The 21175-nt window shown below is 49.0% G+C and overlaps 1 protein-coding gene across 1 annotated transcript in view; it reads left to right on the top strand.

The window, feature by feature from the left end:
- LOC146783044 (very-long-chain 3-oxoacyl-CoA reductase-like) overlaps positions 1 to 17172 on the top strand; it is a 133586-nt gene extending 116414 nt beyond the window's left edge. The window contains exons 9-11 of the mRNA XM_085638372.1: positions 4146 to 4211; positions 4897 to 5046; positions 14262 to 17172. Coding sequence (XP_085494498.1) covers positions 4146 to 4211; positions 4897 to 5046; positions 14262 to 14363 — 318 coding nt within the window. The 3' untranslated portion in view covers positions 14364 to 17172. The remainder of the gene's footprint in view (positions 1 to 4145; positions 4212 to 4896; positions 5047 to 14261) is intronic.
- The last annotated feature ends 4003 nt before the right edge of the window (positions 17173 to 21175 follow it).

Below are 21175 nucleotides of genomic sequence, written 5' to 3'. Positions count from 1 at the left end.
GCCCTCGTCAGCAGCAGACTCGACTATGGAAACGCCCTCTATGCGGGAGCCCCGACCAAGCTCATCAAATGACTGCAACGCATAAAAAAGGCCTCGGCACGACTGATCCTCTATGTACCACGCCACAGCCACATCACCCCCCACCTGAGAAACCTGCACTGGCTACCCATCAACAAGAGGATCACCTTCAAGCTCCTCACCCACGCACACAAGGCACTCCCACAAGACCGGCCCAGCTTACCTCAACAAACTACTTTCCTTCTACACCCCCTAACCGCCAGCTATGCTCCTCCGACCTCGCACTCGCCACCGTCCCACGCATCCAAAGAACAACCACTGGTGGGAGGTCCTTCTCCCACCTTGCCGACAAGACCTGGAACACCCTCCCACTGAACTGAAGCCTATTAAAAATCTGGGGCTGTGGTTTGACGAGAGTCTCTCCTTTTTGTCACACATTAAGAAGTTGGCTGGTTGCTGTTTCAGCCTTCTCAAAATCCTTAGAAAATGTTTTCCTCTCCTTCCCCAGGCGGCGGGGAAACGGTTACTTGTGCACTGATTTTGTCACGGCTGGACTATGCCAATGCCCTCTATGTTGGTATTCCGGGCTACCTGCTGAAGAAGCCCCATGTGGTCCAAAATACGTCAGCTAGACTTTTATTGGGCATTTCGGCTAGGAACAGCGTTTTCCATCAGTTGTGATCTCTTCATTGGCTCCCCGTGATAGCTAGACTTACATTTAAATCATTTGTTCTGGCCCGCCGTGCTCTTCATGGTGGTAGTCCTCTTTATCTGCAGAAACGCTTTTCCTTTTACGTTCCTGCGCGACCCCTGAGATTTATGTCCTTGCGCTTTGCTCAGGTTCCTCGCTTTAAGTATCAGAGGTTAGGGGGCAGCTCCTTTGTTTTGAAGGCTGCTGCTGCTTGGAATGCCCTTCCTCTTGTTCTGCGTAATATTCAGGATCCAGTGGCTTTCAAGAGGAAACTGAAAACACATTTCTTTGCTTAAAGTTCATTTTCCATACTCCACTAGACATCGCGCTGGGACACTCATGAGTATCTGTGTGAGTTACAAATTCACCTAACATAACATCGCCTCTGATGTACAGCGCCTCAAGGCGGTGGCCACTTCTCTTCTCTGAGCTTGATGTGCAGCATCTCGAGGCGGTGGCCACCTCGCTACTCTGATGTAGAGCGCCTAGAGGCGGTCGCCACCTCTCTTCTCTGATGTACAGAGCCTTGAGGTGTTCGTCACCTCTCTCTTCTTTGACTCTGATGTAAAGCACCTCGAGGCGATGGCAACCTCTCTATTCTCTGACTGATGTACAGTGCCTCGAGGTGGTCACCACCTCTCTTCACTTCTCTGGTGTACAGCTCCTCTAGGTGATTACTACCTCACTTCTCTGATGTACAGCTCCTCGAGGTACTGGCCACCTCTCTTCTCGGACTCTGATGTACAGTGCCTAGAGGTGGTCGCCATCTGTCTTCTCTGATGTAGAGTGCCTTGAGGCGGTGGCCACCTCTCTCTTCTGTGTCTGATGTACAGTGCCTCGAGGTGGTCGCTACCTCTCTTCTCTTCTCTGGTGTACAGCTCCTCTAGGTGATTACTACCTCACTTCTCTGATGTACATCGCCTCAAGGCGGTCACCACATCTCTTCTCTGACTTTGATATACAGCCCCCGAGGCAGTTGGCACCCCTCTCTTTTCTGATGCACAGTGCCTCAAGGCAGTTACCACCTCTGTTCTCTGATGTACAGTCCATTGAGGCGGTTGCCACTTCTCTTCTTTGATGCAAAGTGCCTATAGGTGGTGGCCACCTCTCTTCTCTGACTCTGGAGTATAGCGCTTCGAGGCAGTCATCACCGCTCTCTTCTCTGACTCCGATGTACAGCACCTCAAGGTGGTGGCCCCCTCTCTCTTCTCTGACTGATGTGCCGCACCTCGAGTCAGTTGGCACCTCTCTCTCTGATGTACAGTGCCTCGAGGCGGTCGTGACCTCTCGCTTCTCTAACTCTGATGTACAGCGCCTCGAGGTACTGGCCACCTCTCTTATCGGACTCTGATGTACAGTGCCTAGAGGTGGTCGCCATCTGTCTTCTCTGATGTAGAGCGCCTTGAGGCGGTGGCCACCTCTCTTTTCTCTTTTCTCTGACTGATGTACAGTGCCTTTAGGTGGTCGCCACCTCTCTTCTCTTCTCTGGTGTACAGCTCCTCTTGGGGATTACTACCTCACTTCTCTGATGTACAGCACCTCAAGGCGGCTGCCACCTCTTTTCACCGATGTACAGCTAGCTCCTTGAGGTGGTTGGCACCTCTCTCTTCTCTGATGCACAGTACCTCAAGGTGGTGTACACCTCTCTCTTCTCGGTCTCTGATGTACATCGCCTCAAGGCGGTCACCACCTCTCTTCTCTGACTTTGATATACAGTGCCTCGAGGCAGTTGGCACCTCTCTCTTCTCTGAGTGATGTAAAGCACCTCGAGGTGGTTGGCACCTCTCTCTTCTCTGATGCAGAGTGCACAGAGGTGGTGGCCACCTCTCTTCTCCGACTCTGAAGTACAGCGCCTCGAGGCAGTCATCACCGCTTTCTTCTCTGACACCTTTCTCTTCTCTGATGTACAGCACCTCCAGGCGGTCGCCACCTCTCTCTTCTCTGATGTACAGGTCCTCGAGGTGGTGGCCACCTCTGTCTTCTCTGACTGATGTACAGGACCTCGAGGCAGTTGGCACCTCTCTCTTCTCTCATGTACAGCGCCTTGAGGTAGTTGCCACCTCTCTTCTCTGACTTTAATTTGCAGCGCCTCGAGGCAGTGGCCACCTCTCTTCTGCGATGTACAGTGCCTCGAGGCATTCGCCACTTCTCTTCTCTGATGTACAGCACCTTAAGGCAGTTGGCACCTCTCTTTACTGATGTGCAGCACCTCAAGGCAGTGTCCACCACTCTTTTCTCGGACTCTGATGTACAGCGCCTCAAGGCGCTTGGCACCTCTCTTCTCTGATGTACATCGCCTCGAGACAGTCACCACCTCTCTTCTCTGACTTTGATTTACAGTGCCTCAAGGCTGTGGCCACCTCTTTTCGCTGACTCTGATGTACAGTGTCTAGAGGCGGTTGCTACCTCTCTTCTCTGATGTAGAGTGCCTCAAGGCGGTGGCCACCTCTCTCTTCTGTGACTGATGTATAGCGCCTCGAGGCGGTCGCCACCTCTCTTCTCTTCTCTGATGTGCAGCTCCTCAAGGTGGTAACCATTTCTCTTCTCTGTTGTACGGCGCATCGAGGCGGTTGGCACCTCTCTCTCCTCTGCTGTACTGCGCCTCGAGGTGGCTGTCACTTCTCTCTTCACTGATGTACAGCGTCTCGAGGCAGTGGCCATCTTTCTTATCTTCACTGATGTACAGCTCCTCGAGGCAGCTGGCACATCTCTCTTCTCTGATGTACAGCACCTCGAGGCGGCTGCCACCTCTTTTCACTGATGTACAGCTAGCTCCTTGAGGCGGTTGGCACCTCTCTCTTCTCTGATGTACAGCGCCTCGAGGCGGTGGCCACCTCTCTCTTCTCTGGCTGATGTACAGCGCCTCGAAGTGGCTGCCACCTCTCTTCTCTGATGTACAGCACCTCGAGGCGGCTGCCACCTCTCTTTTCTGATGTACTGCGCCTCGAGGCGGTGGCCACGTCTCTCTTCTCTGACTGTTGTACAGCACCTCAAGGCGGTGACCACCTTTCTTCTCTTCTCTGATGTACAGCTCCTCGAGGCGGCTGCCACCTCTCTTCTCTGATGTACAGCGCCTTGAGGCGGTGGCCACCTCTCTCTGCTCTGACTGATGTACAGCCCCTCAAGGCGGTGGCCACCTTTCTTCTCTGATGCACAGCTCCTCGAGGCGGCTACCACCTTTTCTCTGATGTACAGCGCCTCGAGGTGGCTGCCACCTCTCTTCTCTGATGTACAGCGCCTCGAGGCGGTGGCCACCTCTCTTCTCTGATGTACAGCGCCTCGAAGCGGTGGCCTCTTCTCTTCTCTGATGTACAGTGCCTCAGGCGGTGGCCACCTCTCTTCTCTGATGTACATCGCCTCGAAGCGGTGGCCAAATCTCTTCTCTGATGTAGCGCTCTCCTGCACCCTGTGTGACTGACTCTTGTTTGTGTTCCAGGCCTGCATGAACTTCTTCTCGAAGGCTCTGGAGGCCGAGTACAGAAGCTTTGGGATCACTGTCCAGGTAGGAGCAGCGCTGCGGAGGGCCAGTGCTCGGACAACCACTCTAGACCCAGTTACACAGTTCTGTTCCTTCAGCCTCTCCCCTGCCCCCCCCCCTTACCCCTCACCCCTGTACCTCACTGATGAGCCAGGGCAGGGAGAGGCGCCCACATGCTGTGCCTGGAAGCTGCAGCCTGTCCCTCTGAGATCAGCCAGCGCACTGAAGGCCACCAGGGGCACAGCTAGGCGCAGCACTCCAGGCCTGTGTCACAAGGGACAGCATACGGACAGACAAGCAAACCAGGAGAAAGAGCCTGTGCTACCGCCCATCCGGCCGAGGTTTCAAGGCCCTGGCACTTTCCATAAATGGCACAAACCAGACCCCCTCACTGGTACCAGCCCCACGGGCCTCAGCACGGTCAATGGGGGGTTTACCATTTAAACAGGAACAGCTGTGCAGTCTACAGGGGTGAGCTGGACATGGGAAGGCAGCTTATCTGATGCAAGGCCAGTAGGGCTGGGGCAGAGCTGGTCACACTTTAGGTGGACCCGTAGGCATTTCGGGGGGCTGGGGTGGTGTCGGATGTATCTCTCCTTTTAGGCTGCCCGGACCATTACCCTACATTTATTAAGTTTGTTTTTAATTTGCCAAACTCATAGGTTTTTTCTTTCCCTTTCTAATTCTTTCTATCCCCCTGCCCCTCCAGTGCGTGGCCCCTCTCTTTGTGGCCACAAAGTTGGTGCCGGACAAGAAGCCGAGCCTGACGGTGAAGTCGGCTGAGGACTTTGCCAGGGAGGCCGTGAACACCATCGGCTTTGCCACCTTCACCAACGGCTGCCTGGTCCATGGCATTCAGGTGCGTACCTCAACCGTAAACAGCGCTAACAGCTTCCAAGCACCACTAACACCTGGGGCCGTATCACAGAAGTGTCCTGGGGACAACGGGGGCTTGCGCCTGCTTTGTACGTCCCTGGGGCACTTTGGTACAGAAAGGGCCGCAGACTCTTGTGCATCCGCTTCTGTAATACCGTTAGCGCTGACAAACATATAGTACCAGCACTATCACCAGAGGGTGATCCCTCATTTGCATGGGGGCGTGCCACATGCAAATTATGGAATCTCTCGTCCTCTGCGCCCAGCCCTATTATAGATGCAGGCGCAGAGGCAAAGACGCTGTCAGGAGGAGCTGTAACAGTGCGCCACCTAATGGCAGCCCCCATGATGGCAGCCCTCATGAACGAGAAAAGGGGGTCCTATTGTCCCCCAGAAGTCCATTTGGACGCAGGTGCAGTCACTCACTGCACCTGCCTGCAAGGGGCTCTCTCCCCTCTTGAAAGTGCAGGCGGGGTGCCCCCTCCACAGCGAAACACAAAGCAACTGCTTCACAGCCGCTCCGTATTTCTCTTAAAAGCACTGCCCTCAGGGCAGCACAAGTTCACAGTTGCCCTGGGGGAATCGCATTCATTGTAATAGGGTGCACTTTCTCGGTTTACGCCCAGCGCACCTATTTTAAGGTGCTCCATGGCATACATAGGGAAAGTGCACCCTATTTATAATACGGCTGTTGGTGCTCTTACGATCGTACAGGTAACGAGATGCCCTTCTGTTTCCAGACACAGTTTAAAGGCGCAAACACGTCACTTCACACCAGCAGTTGAAGTGCATTAAAAAACAGTATGGGAACTGTGATGCTGCATGTAATGGGGGCGGGGCCAAAGGTGTGGCAAAATGCCCAAAATATTCTGTAAGAGTTTAGGTCTTTCACTGTCAGGTAGCTACATATCAAATAACACGCAGCTTAAATAAAAAATAAATAAAAATATGTTACTCAGGGGGAAATGCACAATAGTACATTATGAAACCCCTATTAGTTAATGCCCTGCAGAGGTCTGTGTGTAACCAGAGAGCCACAGATTAAATCTTGGTTGGTGCAGTAGAGAATAGTGAGTTGTGCATTTTTAGTGCTACGAGGTCGCAGCCTGTGAGGGAAGGCACTGTGAATATTTAAGTCATTATTTTATACTTGCATTACACACAGGATATGATAGACTGCTACAAAAAGGTGCTTTTAAAATCTAGATTTTAGTAATACCCAGACTGTATGTATTGCAATTTTTGTTTATCTAACTGTCCCTTCAACATCTCATGAGGGGCGCAGCGCCCTTTATAAATACAACTACAATTAAAACAAAAGAATACATCTATGTCATCACAAAGCTTCAAGTGATTGGACCAATTAAAGCCAATACCGGCTCCCAAGTATCCTTTTCAGTGGCATATTACCCTTTACAATTGCAGAATTAACTCGTTGCGCACATTTGCAATTCTTTCAGGCAAGCAGGCACCCTGGCAGTGAGGCGTGTTTAGCTGTCTGCCTGGCTTCGGTATCACAGCACAGGAGACTCACTGAATAACAATTCAGCTGAAGCATTTTAAACTATTGGAATTAACCATCCTTGGGCGGTGTGAGAAGGTGGCCTGATATATGCTGTCCACTAGTTCTAGTGGGCACCTTGTATCAGTCCAAACAACCCCTTATGGTGATTGCTTAAAGACAACCTTTATTGAAAGCTATCCTAGTGGTAGCTATGGAGAGCAGCCTTCAGGCTAAGTCTTGAAAGAATGTAAAGGAGCTAGTTTTACCAGTCTATAATCTCTTGAATGATCAAATGAAAGGACAACCACACCAGGTATATATTTAAAATATATGTATTTAGGATCAAACATGACCCTCTAGTCTCTTTATGAGACTGGAGTTCGAAGTACTTAGGTTACAAGTTAGTTATCAACAGTAATAGCACAAATACACGTTTGGGCCCTAGGGGCATACCAAACCATATACCAAAAAAATGGTATAAGAAACACGACTGAACTAGACACAAGGCCTAGAGCCTGTAGAATCACTGGGACCCCAAGGAACCACCCAAGGTAGTGACACAGGGGACCCACGGGGGCCGTGCGCAGTGTGTAAACACAACCACGGGTTCCCGTTAGCTTCTATGGGCAGTGTCGTGGTTGAAAATTTAAAGATTAGGGACACTTAGAATCGACTCAGGACCAAACCCTTTCAGACTTAGAAGGTTCTAAGGCCAGCACCCACGGGAGCACCGGAGTACTCGTGTTACCTCACCCAGGGAAGCCGGGTGCATAGGTGTCTTTTGGTGTCGGGTCGCGTCGTCTATTTCAATGGAAGCTGGCGAAGAAGTGCTGCTGCCGTGAAGAGGAGAAGTGTCCGGAGAGATCCAAACCTGGATCTAGGATGTAAGGAACCTGGAAGCAGAGGGGACAGAGTCTGGGTCACTTGCCAGTGGCCGAGGGCAGGATGGACCAATGCCCACTGATGTCGGGTGCTTCAGGCGAGTTGACGGGTGCCTTCACTCTTCAGCCACGAGGTCCAGGAGGCGTCGGCAAAGTCCACAAGCCGGATTCGAGCTGTCCCACATAGTCTGTCGAGTGCTGCAGTGTCGGCGATAAGAATGGACCCAACAAGCCTTGGCAACAGCAAGTCTCGTGGAAACAGAAGAAGGACGTTGGTGCAGACCAGCAAGGTCTGAGGGACTCACCCAGTGAGGGTAAGTCATGGCACGTCTGGAGCAACCAGGGAAGCCCAAGCAGAAGAGTAGTTGCCTTCGTGGGGACCCATTAGCCAACGGGCTAGCGATTGCGAAGGAGCCTCGAGCAGTCGCACTGGAAATTGGCCCACGGGTCACTTGTGGAGTGGAGGCCAGAGATCTTTGGTGCAGTCAGTGCTCAAGGCTGGGGCTACTCGGAGCCCAAAGCAGAACTTCAGCAAAATACAAGAAGTCAATGTACCAGCAATAGTACGCAGTGTCCAGAGGTCACAGTTCGTCGTCACCCACGATAGCCACGGGCCTCAGCTTTGCTGTGGACTCAGGGTAGCCTCGGGGAAGTCAGGAAATCCACCTCTGGTGATGCAGAGACTTCGGCATCCAATGGGAGCTTCGGAATTGCAGACCGGACAGTTGCTTCTTTGGTGCCTGCCAAGCAGGGGACTCACTCCTCGACTCCAAGGGAGATTTCTTCAGTCTTCTAGCCAGGATAGAAAGTCGAAGGTCCAGGATATATGTTGCAGAGTTTCGTCCAGGGTAATCTGAAGTCACAAGGACTGGGTTCCCATACTTATATTAAGTTTGGGTGTTGGACATACTCTAGGGACCCACCTATGGAAGGGTTTGGAAAGAGGGATGGTTACACCCATTTCCTTTGTCCAGTTTCGCGCCAGGGCAGGGGCAGGTAGCCCCTGCAACCGGTTTGAACTGGACTATGCACAGGGACACCAAGTGTGCCCCCAGTGCAGGACTTCAAAGCACCAGAGAGTGCTCCCGCCCAGCCCCAATACTCATCTGCCTGTCTGGGGAGGTGGTTCACCTCCCAGGGACAGGAAACCTATTGACGAGGCCTCCCCTGCCGGAGTTTCGGTCAGCAGCAGGAGGCCAGACCCGTGTCTGTGGCAGAGGCATCCATTTTGTGATGCCAGGGCTGTAGTAAGTCCTACCGGGTTAGACCAGTGTGAACATGTCTCTCCCTCTAGAAGGGTGGAATGCTACCCCCGCCGCCAGATCTGGCGGGGGGGGGGGTAGTATTCAAAAGCGTTTGACACCAAACGCGACATGTTTCCGTGCAGCCAGTCCAAAGTTAGCATTTACCGCGAGGTTATAATGCACTTAAGAGTATATGGTCAGGCTGCACCACAAACAGCATCAGAGGAGATACTCCGAATGCTGCAGAGGGGCTCTGCTTATGCAGGGGCACCCTCTCACATAAATCCAAGCACTCTGCCTTCAGGATTGTTAAGGCCTGCCATAGGAGTGACTTATAGGTTTTATATGTTTGTGCAATGGTAGTGATATAGGTAGCCTATACGACTGTAAGGGGTGCAAGCACCACCTTACCCAGGCTGCAGTAGCAGACCTGTGGTGCCATTTTGGAGTGCTTCCCAGGGGTGGCATAATACATGCTTCAGCCCTGGTAGGCCTTTGAGGTACCTATGCCCTAGGTACATAGTATACCATATACTAGGGGCTTATAAGGCACCCCAGAATCCAATTAGATATGTACCTATTGTACATGGAAACCATTTTAGAGTGGAAGCAGCTAGGCTGGGGTCCTGATTAGCAGAATCCCAGTCCAACTAAGTCATAGACCAGCAAAACACCAGGCAAAAAGTGGGGGCAACCATATAGATTCCACCTTCCTACAGGCGGTTTTTACAGAAAATAGGGGAACGTTTATTCAAAATTCAAAAAAGTATGGGCATGTTGTGCCCCTCCGATCCCGCCCACTTCCATGTCTACTTCACACAATAGTGACCACAGGGAGATGAGCAGCCGTATTGTATTATCTGTGAGCCTTAGGCTCACAAGCTGCAGTTCGTTTTAGAAGAAAGACTACACTCTAGCCCCAGTCAAGGGTGCAGGACCTGGGGGGTACCTCTTGAGGGCTATGATTCGATCTTGCAGGCTGCACCAGAAGAGTATAGGGCAAGTCCAGTTGGAACTAGTCAGCTGGGCACTTTTAAGATGCAGGGCTTCTTTAGCCTTGGAGTCCACTTACTGCTCCTTGGCACAAGTGGTTGAGGCACTGCAGGTACTGACCAGGCCTGGTGGCCCATCTCACCATCCCATGTAATAACCATACTAGGACCCAGTGGGCAAAGGATGTCTCTGGTCCATAATTTGAGCAGCAAAAGCCGTCCTCTGTTTCTGAAGACCTGTCTAGGTTCAGCAGGGGAAGGCTTTATTGGTGCCGCCTTGTGGTCTGAGGGTCACAGGTTCAGCATGTACAATCCTTTGTCTGTTCTTTCTGAGTCCAGCAGTGCTCTGAGTAGCCAGAAGTGGCCCTTTTTAAGCCAATTTTGAGTTTGTGAGTGGGGAGGACTCTCTAACCAATGAAGGTACAATTCCTACAGGCAACCCAACCAACGCCTACATCACTTACTGGGGGATTGACACAATCTCACAAGTGCATGTCTCTGCCCAAATCCAAGATGTCAGAATCTTACTTCCCTTGGTCAGAACTATCGGCACACCTCTGAAGTGTGTCCAGTACAACAAGCAACTCCTCCTGGAAATGCAGAAAGTTTATTCCCTCTGGAAGAGATGCCAGCCTGGCTACGTAGACAAAGAAGAGGGCAAGCTAAAGTGTGGCTTGCATTTGCCTGTGACAGGTGGCTAGTACCCTTGGAAGCTTGGCCATCAGCTGCCACAGCCCTCTGGTGATCCCGTTAGGAGGCAGTCACACCTCCGCCCACCAACAGGTCTTTTGTTCCCCCTTCCTGGCAGACAGTCTCATTTCCTAGCAGGAGGGCAGCAGGCTGTCGTGGGTGACAACTGCTGTAGTTAATCAGAAATGGCTACTAGCACTATGGGCAAGAAAGTGGTGAATTTCCAAAGACACCTTTATATTAGCAGTTACTTTATATCGGACTTCAGCACTATGTCCAGTTTAATGTAACAATTAATTTGATACCTTGAAGTACTATTTTTGGTGGTCCCAAATGGAATTTAGCACTGAGTGGTTGAGCGAGTGTGACCCCACGTCAGCCAATGAGACCACCAGCCTTGCTACAGTGAAATCAACAATGGTGAACTTTCACTGTTAGGACATGTAAAACATGAAGCAATGTGTCCCTCTTTTTAATATTCTGCTCTCTGCCTTATGGGCTTTCAAGGCCTAGCATAGGGGTGACTTATAAATATTAAAAAGGAATGTTTAGGTTCGGCCAAAAGGTATTTTGCCAAGCCGAGTTGGCAGTTGAAAAGCTGCCCGACCAGACCGAGTCATGTTTTCACGTGGTCGCTGTAGTGATGGCACATTCAACTGCTGCAGTCCACTGGTGACGTTTAACCTATAGGTCCTCGGTACTATGTACTAGTGACTTATAGGTAAGTTGAATATGGCAATCAGGGATTAGCTAATTGCACATGCTTTTGAGGGGTCAGAGCACATGCAATGGGGCCTGGCAGGGCCCAGTGCGCTTAAGAGTCGAAAACCCAGCAGCACCAGCCCAAGACATTGGAGAGCGACCATACAAACACAGGCCTTTCGTTACATGGGTAATTGGTGAGAACTTGGTCAAGCCCAACTCTCGTCTAACCAGACTACTCTCCACCGGTACAGGAAAGTAACAGATCCCAGACCCCGACACATTGATGGTAGCCACCATACTTCTTGTTGAAACCACCTCTGGAATAACAGGTAAATGGTTACCAGTCTCAGAGGTGCAACTACAGTTGGTGCAGCAGGTGCAGTGGTACCAGCCCCAGAGCCCTGAGGGGCCTGTTGAACCCTGATAATTGCTGTATTTTACTGCCCAGCATCAGTCAACGGGCCCATTTCCCCTCCTTGGACCAGGGCCCCTGCCATCCTTACTATGATGTGACCTCTCCAGCCTCTTTCTTGCAAATCTGTGGATGCCAGCATTAACTCTGGGCCTCCTTGATGTGAGCAGTTGGTATGTATGTGCACATGCATGTGTGTATGTATGCATATATCTGTGTATGTATGCATGTGTGTATGTATGTAGAGGTGCTTGGACAGAGCAAGCACAGAACAAGGATGGGAGGCCAGGGCTGCGATTTAGGATCATTCACAATTAAGCTGGATGCTCACAGGTGGTGAATTGCATGTTCAGGGGCGGTAAATTGCATGTTCAGGGGCAGTGAAACGCATATTCAGAGGCGTTGAATGGGTGGAGAATCTTGCATTCACGGCTAGTAAATCTTGTGTTCACGGGTAGTAAATCTTGTGTTCACGGGTAGTAAATTTTGTGTTCACGGATAGTAAATCTTGTGTTCACGCGTAGTAAATCTTGTGTTCACGCGTAGTAAATTTTGTTTTCATGGGTAGTAAATTTTGTGTTCACGGGATAGTAAATCTTGTGTTCACGGGTAGTAAATCTTGTGTTCATGGGTGGTGAATCTTGTGTTCAGGGGCGGTAAATTGCATGTTCACGGGTGGTGAACTGCATGTTTCGGGGGGAATCTTATGTCACTGGGTGGAGAATCTTGCGTTCACGGGTAGTAAATCTTGCGTTCACGAGTAGTAAATCTTGCGTTCACAGGTAGTAAATCTTGTGACTCTCCTCTCCCCTGAGCTCTCCATCACTTGCCTCTTAGGTGTAATATAGAATATATAACATATGAAGACATGAGTTTATGTACGGTCTTGTTTATTGAGCATTAGGCTCAAGCGACTATGTACCCACCCAGTGGACCTTCTTCTCAACTACTGGCGTCACTATTTTACTGTGGACTGTGCAGAATTTCTTGTAGAAATACTATTGCTTCAAAAAGAACACAAAAAGGGAAAAGAGATGGGTGAAGGTCATTTTAAGCACAAGAAAAAAGCAAGGCCGTCCACTCCACATGTACTGCTATCTCAACCCTACAACTAAACCTACAACTCAACTCTAAAACTAACCCTACAACTCAACCCTACTCAAAGCCTTTACACCTCAGAAAGCTGACCTGTTAGGTACAAGGTCCTTCTTCTGGCATCATATCCAGTGGTACATCACAAAAGTTGTCCTTCCATGGTGTTTTTTTTCTCTAGCCCTGCACTTGCTCGACTCCCACTATATCATCGAGGTAAGTCGATAGAGAGTTGATAATAGAAAATCTGTACTTCTGTACGTGTCCTCTCCTTACTCCCACTATATCGAAGTAAGTCGCCAGAGTTGCGAATAGTAAATATGTACTTCCTTACTTGTCCTCTTCTTACCCCAACTATACCATTGAGGTAAGTAGAAAGAGAGTTGAGAATAGTAAATCTGGACTTTCCTACGTGTCCTCTCCTGACTCCCACTATACCGTCGAGGTAAGTCAATAGAGAGTTGAGAATAGTAAATCTGTACTTTGCTACGTGTCCTCTCCTTACTCCTACTATATTGTTGAGGTAAGTCGATAGAGAGTTGAGAATAGTAAATCTGTACTTCGCTACGTGTCCTCTCCTCACACCCACTATACTGTTGAGGTAAGTCGACAGAGTTGCAAATAGTAAATCTGTACTTCCCTACGTGTCCTCTCCTGACTCCCACTATATTGTCGAGGTAAGTCGACAGAGTTGAGAATAGTAAATCTGTACTTCGCTACGTGTCCTCTCCTTACTCCCACTATACCGTCGAGGTAAGTCGACAGAGTTGCGAATAGTAAATCTGTACTTCCCTACGTGTCCTCTGCTGACTTCCACATACCGTCGAGGTAAGTCGATAGAGAGTTGAGAATAGTAAATCTGTACTTCGCTACGCGTCCTCTCCTTCACAAGAGCTTGGGAGTCGATGTAAGTGCCCTCTGATATTACGGACCTTGATATTCTGACATACTTCCAACTTAAAATGACAATATTTGTATTAAATCGGATTAAGGAGCCGCTTTGCCTGCACAGCTTAGTTTGTTTTAGGTATTTCATATATCACAGCAGAGCAGCAGTAGTGAAGCAGGTACACACAGTTTCTTTTGTTACAGCAGGAGCCTCTCAAACGCGAGGTGCTGCAGGCGGAACGGTTTTGTATGGGTGGAACTCGGTTAACACCGTATTACAGAATCAAAGGTGTTAAAGAATGAAATTAGGACGATACTAAACAAATGCGCGTCTTAGAGATACGTATATTTACCATTTGGAGATATAGTGATCTGCTCCGAATCGCACAGTTTTAGGTCATACACTGAAGCTGGGGCTAGCAAGCTCCAATTCCAGGTTCCAAGCCGGGTTCAGGGACTATGACCCAACCTCTCACTACAAAGTAGTACTGCAGCTCCGCGAGCTCCGGAGGCACCACATGTTGGAGCTTTCTGCTTCTTCCATGATGACCGCCTCCATCCAGGTCATTACGGACACTGTTTCCAGTCATGGACTTGTGTGTGGTAGCCTCATGCACTCTGGGAGTTGTAGTCTTATTCTGTTTCTATTGAGTTAATTTACTAACACACCTGAGCTCAAAGAGCAGTAGGTGTCAAGGTTGGGATTGTAGACAGAGTCTATATTGACCCTGAGTGAGGTGATTCCAGTCAATGAGGCTATAATGACGTGTTTCCTGCTGATTTCTTTCAGAGCTTCCTGTTTGAGCTGCTGGTCCCCGAATGGTTACGGCTTTCAGATCTCAGCGTTAATTCGCAACTGCAACAGAAATCACAAAACAAGAGGTTGAAGTGATCGACGAGGAACTGCGCTCCATCACTTATTTGTCATATAGTTCCACTGCATTTTACAAATTTTCATAGTTCCAATATTTGTTATTCTGATAATGCATATTTCTTAATTTTAACTTGTGTACTTGATACAGCTTTGTTTCCAGTCACCTGTGAGGCATGTGAATTACAATCCATTGTAACCTATCCCCTCGCCCTCACAACAGTTCCCATCCACGCGCACCCCCAGTTTCACTGCTTTACTGGTCTACTTCAGACTCTGCAAAGCTTCCATATAAGCTGTTTGAGAGAAGGTGTGAGATGTCCACCTGTTGGATAGACACTCAAGAGTATGCCACAGTAGAAACAGAAAGAGGACTATGAAGGTAGGCCAATCTCAGTAGGGCGGCCATCTTGGAACTGGAAGTTTCTTATCTTGAATATTGGAAGGCCCGAAGCAAAGCTCAACATGAACATGAACACCAGCCCGGAACACATGCCCATGCTCACAGAACTGGTCTTTGCCTCCTTCTCATCGTAGCCTGATCTGGTTTACTGTGAAAAGTAGTAGTCTTCAAGCGTTAGTGCCATGCCCTCCCTTGTGTAAATAACAATAATGGGGTCCCCTAGAAGGACAAACATATTTTATCACAATTATTGTATAAAACTCGCAAACATTATAATTATAGTCAGGTATCTGTTTACACATCCTATCAAATACATTCTCTTGGCATCCAGGTCTCCCTAACTGGGTGAAACTGCCCACAATGTGATCCTGCATCACAAATATGGGAAATGGACTTTAAGGGTTATGTGTGGAAGGCAACGTTTGACACCTACGCCTTGCCAGGCCACGAGTGACAAAAGACATCACTGGTGGCGCATTACGCAGCAGCTCGTGGCCGCTCTGTTTTCAGCATGGCGTTTGGCTTACCCTGTCGCCCCCGCATGAGCTCCTTGGAACCCCCGGGTGGCGGTCCCACAGTTTGAGGACCCGTGGTTTTAAGGCATGGTCTATGGGAGGGTAACCCTCTGACCCAGAGGGATTCACTGATCCATGTTTACGCCCTCAATTCCTTCATCACGTTTTGATGATGATGATGATGGGGTCACATTTCTGGGTGTATTCAAAGGACACAACAGCAGGTGCCCCTAGAGGAGTCTGTCCACCTGCACTCTACGGTCCGCGGATGGACAGACTGTTCACAAACGTACAATGATGATTTCTCCTCAGAAAATTATTGGTATGTGAACGAGATAAAAGAGGGATGTTGTAAATAAAACTAAACAGATACAAAAACAGATGAGTTGTAAGAGGTGATTTGTTTTTTACACTTGGGGTTATTTTTACACATTCTTCCCTAATCACACTTTATTGTCCTTAGGCCTCGACCCAGGTTCTTTTCTTTCAGCTTCCTGTGGTGGGTTCTGCATGACCTTACCTCCTCCTAGTTTCACCTTTCTTGGCAACCCCATCTCCTTTGTATTTAAATATCTTATCCAATCACAGACCAGCATTGGTGAGCACTCAGGAACACCTGAAGAGGTAAAATGCCTAGGCGCCCCCTGCAAATAGCAGAGGGACGTCATTAGTCGGTCCACTGGCATGAGCAAAGTGGGAGTCCCTCATCAGTGTCGCCACGAAGAAGGGCTCCCTGTGACGTCATTTGGGGCGCTGCCCTGGACTACAGCATATAAGGCACTGCGAGGCAAAGGATAGGCCTCTTTTACCCCCAATGCGCACCGGCATCCATCTTACTACTTTCTTACACGCACACACAGCCACTCCTGGCTGAAGGCGGAATTTCTTGCAGCAGAAAAGGGGGCTACCCCAAACGTGAACTGATTTTCTGAACTTTCTCCATGGAGGGGTGTTGATTTGTGTGGACACTGGGCAGGCACGAAGGGGGACTGACCTGCTGGTGGTCCTGGACCTTAATGCCCTACCCCGGGATGCCTAGAGTTGAACATTTTGCGGGATTTACCAGGTGACAGGTACCCCGACTGGCACGGAGCGCTATGCGGTGCCCTGGTGTATGTGTTGGTATGGAACGGCTGGTATTGCTTGCCCATCCTTTTGAGAGATGAGGGGGAAGTTCCTACTAAGGTATGTATGCTCTGGATGTTATTATGAAGGGCGTGGGCGATGGATAAGGAAAGGGGCCTTCCGGTACTTTCCATCCTGAAGTGTTCAGCTGTGATGGAAGGTGGATGCAAAAGAAACAATGGATGGATGGAAGGCTGGACAATGCAAACATTCAACCCCAGTCACAAAGATCTGGGTTTAATCCATCATTCTTTTGCTCACCACACCACCCCAGTTTGGACCCAGCCATATGCAAATCAGTCTTGACCCTGTTCCTTGTGGGAACAGTCCAGCCCGAACCGCCAAGCCAGGTGCTCCCTGGACCGGAAACAAGCATCCTGGGACCGGTACCAGGGCATCACCCTTCTTCAGCCAGGCTAGCTTGAATCCAATGGTGTAGTGAGCACGGGACCCACGTCTGGTCATACCCTTCCCACTTAGGGCAACCTATGCAAAAGAAACAATTGACGGACGGAATGCTGGACAATGCAAACATTCACCCCCAGTCACAAAGATCTGGGTTTAATCTATCTTTCTTTTGCTGATGGAAGGTGGAGACACCTCTGTAATGCACAATCTTTGAACTGTTGTGCTGACCTTATGTCATGCATTTTTATAACAATAATGTATGTCAATAATGTATGTCTTTGCTGTCACCTGTATTCTCATAACAATGTATGCTTAACTGTGGCTATGGTTTCACAATGATACTATGTGAATAAAAGGCTACGCCCTTGGTTAAACCACATCAATGGCATTTGTCTCTCTCCTTCTCTCCTTGGGAGTTATTGCAGTAGGGGGAAGCAGAGAATTGCACGTTGTGAGCGCACTAAAGATAAATGTCCTTTTTCCATTAACTTACATTGGGATGAAGGAAGCTTTAACCTAGAGAAGGCTACATTGACACCACTTTCATCTATGAATTACATTTGAATCTGCCGCCCATCATGCATGAATCTTCGTAGATGGTTCCCAGATCTCATCACTTCCATCTATCTGTGCTTCTCTTGTCTCCTGCATCTCGGAGGCCTCTTGTCTCTTCTGTCAGGGCTGCTCACCTGCGGTCTTAGATTCTCTCTCTCTGCTTCCTGCCTCCGTCACTCGCATGGTTCCTTCTGTATGTTTCTCTCCTCTTTCCGTCTCTTTCTCTTGTCTCCTGCATATTGGAAGTCTCTCTTCTCTTCTCTCCTCTCCTCTCCTCTTCTCTCTCTCTATCTGTTTCTCTCATCTGCTCGCCTCAGTGTGGTCCCGGACCCTTTGTCCTTCCCCTCACTCCAGCTACTCTCTCCAACCTTGATTAGAATGACCCTCACCTTGGACTCGTAGAGTCCCGCATCTCCGCTCCACCTGAACCCTTCCCTTCATTTGGAAGCTTCCAGCTTCCCTCACCTGTCTTGGTTTTTTGTGCCAAATCTGTGGTCTCATTCCTTTTTTCATTGCAGTTTTATTGATGCTAAGCATCTGTCTTGAGCTGTATCATATAAAGTGAAAGCAAAATCCCTATAAACAATCATTCGAAAAGCCAATAGATCTGGCTTTAGTGGTCAGCCTCTTGGCTTTGTTAATGCATGTTTAATTTTCTCATGGATTTGGAATAACATTATTGTTGAGGAAGATGCCAAGCAATTGTCAATCTAAAAAAAAAATATTGGCTACATTTATAAAAAATAAATTGCTTTCAAAGAGCTCACATTGCTATAGCAGCCCCTCCCACAAACAAATGGCTTTGCATGCGGAGGTGCCGACTGTGAAAGGGCTGAAGCCGTCACTCTCAGTGAATTCAGTCAATGGCTGAAGTGGGCGGACCTTTACCTCTTGCTCTATGCAGGAGTGGGCAGGAGAAAAATGGGAATTGCACAACAGACCAATGGATGAATGTAGGAAGCTGGGATTCTGTTGCAGTAACCCCCCCCCCCAACACACACACTTTTTACCAGATTTCTGATGCACTTTGACTTGATGTGCCCTGGGTCCCTGTCAATCAGGTTACCAGGGCCTGTGTTCCTTCACAAAACTGTACCTTGTGCCCCCAATTGGCACCTCTCTGGCCACATGTAAGTCCCTTGTAAAAGGTACCATGGTTACCGAGGGCACTGTGACCAGGGAAGGCCTCTAAGGGCTGCAGCACATATTGTGCCACCCTTAGAGGTCCTGCACCTTAACACACACACACACACTGCCATTGCAGAATGTGTGTTTTGGTACAGAGAAAAGTGAAGAGTAGATATGGCACACATACCTGTGTGCCATGCCTGCTACCCACTGCCTGTAGTATAGGTAAGACACCCCTCTAGCGGGGTGTACTGTACCACTGGTGAGAGTACAGTTGCATGAGCACTGTACCCCTACAGTGTCTAAGTCCATTCTTAGACATTGTAAGTGCTGCAAAGCCATATAGATTATATGGTCTGGGAATTTGTCATTACGAACTTCACAGCACCATAATGGCTTTACTAAAACCTGGGAAGTTTGGTATCAAACTTCTCAGCACATTAAACCCGCACTGATGCCAGAGTGGGATTTAATGTACAAAGCACTACAGAGGGCATCTTGGAGATGCCCCTTGAAAAACGACCAGCCTCTGGTGGATTCCCTGACTGGTACACACCAGCCTGCCACCACAAGATATGTTTCTGGACCCGTGGGGTGGTAGCCTTCGCTCCCTGAGCCCAGAAACAAAGACTTTCCCTGGTGGAGGTGTTCACACCTCCCCCAGGTCAGGAAGAGGCCGAATCCGGGTGGCCCACCGGTCCCAGCGAGGTCCCTCAGGACTCTAGAGTCCGAGTCCACCGTGGGGTGACCCCTCCAGAACTCCCCGACGTCGCCTGCAGCCTCTGCACGGAGACCCCCCAACTGGGAGTGGCCTGGTAACGTGAAATCAGACCTCATAAGACACCCCTGCATCCAGCCGCCCTGCACCCCGGAGAAGAGAACCTGGAATGCACCTACGGCCCGAGCCCTCCAACTTACTTGCCCAGAGCCTGCAGCCAAAATCCAAAACCGGCAACTCCCATTGAAAAAAACACAGGGCACCCAACGCAAAATCAGCACTCTGCACCCAGTCGCCCCTGTACTGCTGTGAGTGCACCTTGTGTGCTAACTCGGATCCCCCTTTGCCCTGCGCTAAACCCTACGAGGTTTGCTCCAACATCCTCGTGACCTGCTCGTGAGCAGCCACCAACCGGAGGCCCCCTTTCCCCATTTGATAACATTGGGCTTCAGCACTCTGCACTCGGCTGCCCTAGTGCAGCTGAGGGTGCTTTGAGAGTGCATCCTTGACCCAGGGGGAGCCCTGGTTCTAACCCCAGAAACCCAACTCCCACAACCAAGTACTTACCTGCAAACCGATAACTTCCTTTCCTCCCATGGGATTGCATTGACTGCTTTGTGTGTGTGGGGTTGGTTTGTATGAAACCTTGAACAACTGCAAATGTACAAAAACTGAATTACTTACCTTTTATCTAAGAAATGTCCCAGTGTGATATCTAAGCATATCACATGAAGTGGAAAAAAGTAACAGAAAAAGTAATCTGAAACCTGCAAGTTTTACAGTAGTTACAATTTTTTGTTTATATAGCCACATATTGTTTTCAAACTGAATCCATCGGGCCACAGCCCGCTATGTATCATGCAAACTTAATAAAACATATTGTTAAAAAAGTAATCTGAAAAGTAACGTACAAATTAATCTCAAAAGTAACTGTAAAGTAATTTGGACTGTTGACTTAACTATAAACAAACGAATTGTATCCAACTGCATTTCAATTGTATTTCAACTGCAATATGCCTAAACAATATTATTTCACTTACCTGCACCAGGCCTGGCTTGGTTCTAGATATAAAATAACTAAATAATATGTTTATGCAAACAAATTGGTTCCGTTGTTGAGTGTGTGACATAATTTCTTGCCCGAGTTGGTATACTAAATGCTTAACACTACCCTCTGATAAAGTCTTACTGCTCGCCCACACTACCACAAATAGACAGTAAGGTGCTATCTATGTTTACCTCTGCCTACCTTTGAGGTTCCACTGGACTCTGTGCATTCTATCCCTTACTTATGTATAGTATATACAGAGCCAACTTCCTACAATTAAGAAGGCTGCTCGAAAGCTCAGATAAGTAAGTATATTAGACGTATCAATTTAGTAAAATCAAATGCTCTTGGCTAATGCCAGAGCTATAAAAAGAAAACAAGCATTGGCAAAGCCAATAGGTCTCCCCTATGCAAGAGCTATCGGCTTTGGCAATGTGTTTAGCCATTATGTACACCGGTGTGACTGCTGTTCAGCATGACTAAAAGTGAGTGGATTGGGATAGATTGGAGTGAGGGAGATTGGGGTTCAGTGGAATTGGGGAGAATGGAGTAGGGTAGAATGGAGTGGATTAGGGTGGACTAAACTGGAGTCAGGTAGAGTGGAGTCGGGTACTTTGGAGTGGATGGAGTGGGGGTAGATTGGAGTTGCAGTGGGGTAGATTGGAGTAGTTTGCAGTGGGGTAGACTGGTATAGAGTGGAAAGGGATATATTGTGGGGTAGACTAGAGTGGTGTGAGGTGGATGGGGTGGGGTATGCTGGAATGGGATAGAGTGGGGTAGAGTGGAGTAAAATGGGGTATAATGGGGTGGGATATATTGGGGAAGAGTAGAGTGCAGTGGATTGGGGTTGATACGAGTGGAGTGAGGTAGATAGGAGTGGAGAGGAGTAGATTGGAATGGGGTAGATTAGGGAGGAATGGGGTAGAGTGGAGT

The sequence above is a fragment of the Triturus cristatus genome, chromosome 12, assembly GCF_964204655.1.
Source record: "Triturus cristatus chromosome 12, aTriCri1.1, whole genome shotgun sequence".
Taxonomy (NCBI): Eukaryota; Metazoa; Chordata; class Amphibia; order Caudata; family Salamandridae; genus Triturus; species Triturus cristatus.
The sequence above is the reverse complement of the archived record's forward strand: the minus strand, read 5'-3'. Positions and strand labels throughout refer to the sequence as shown.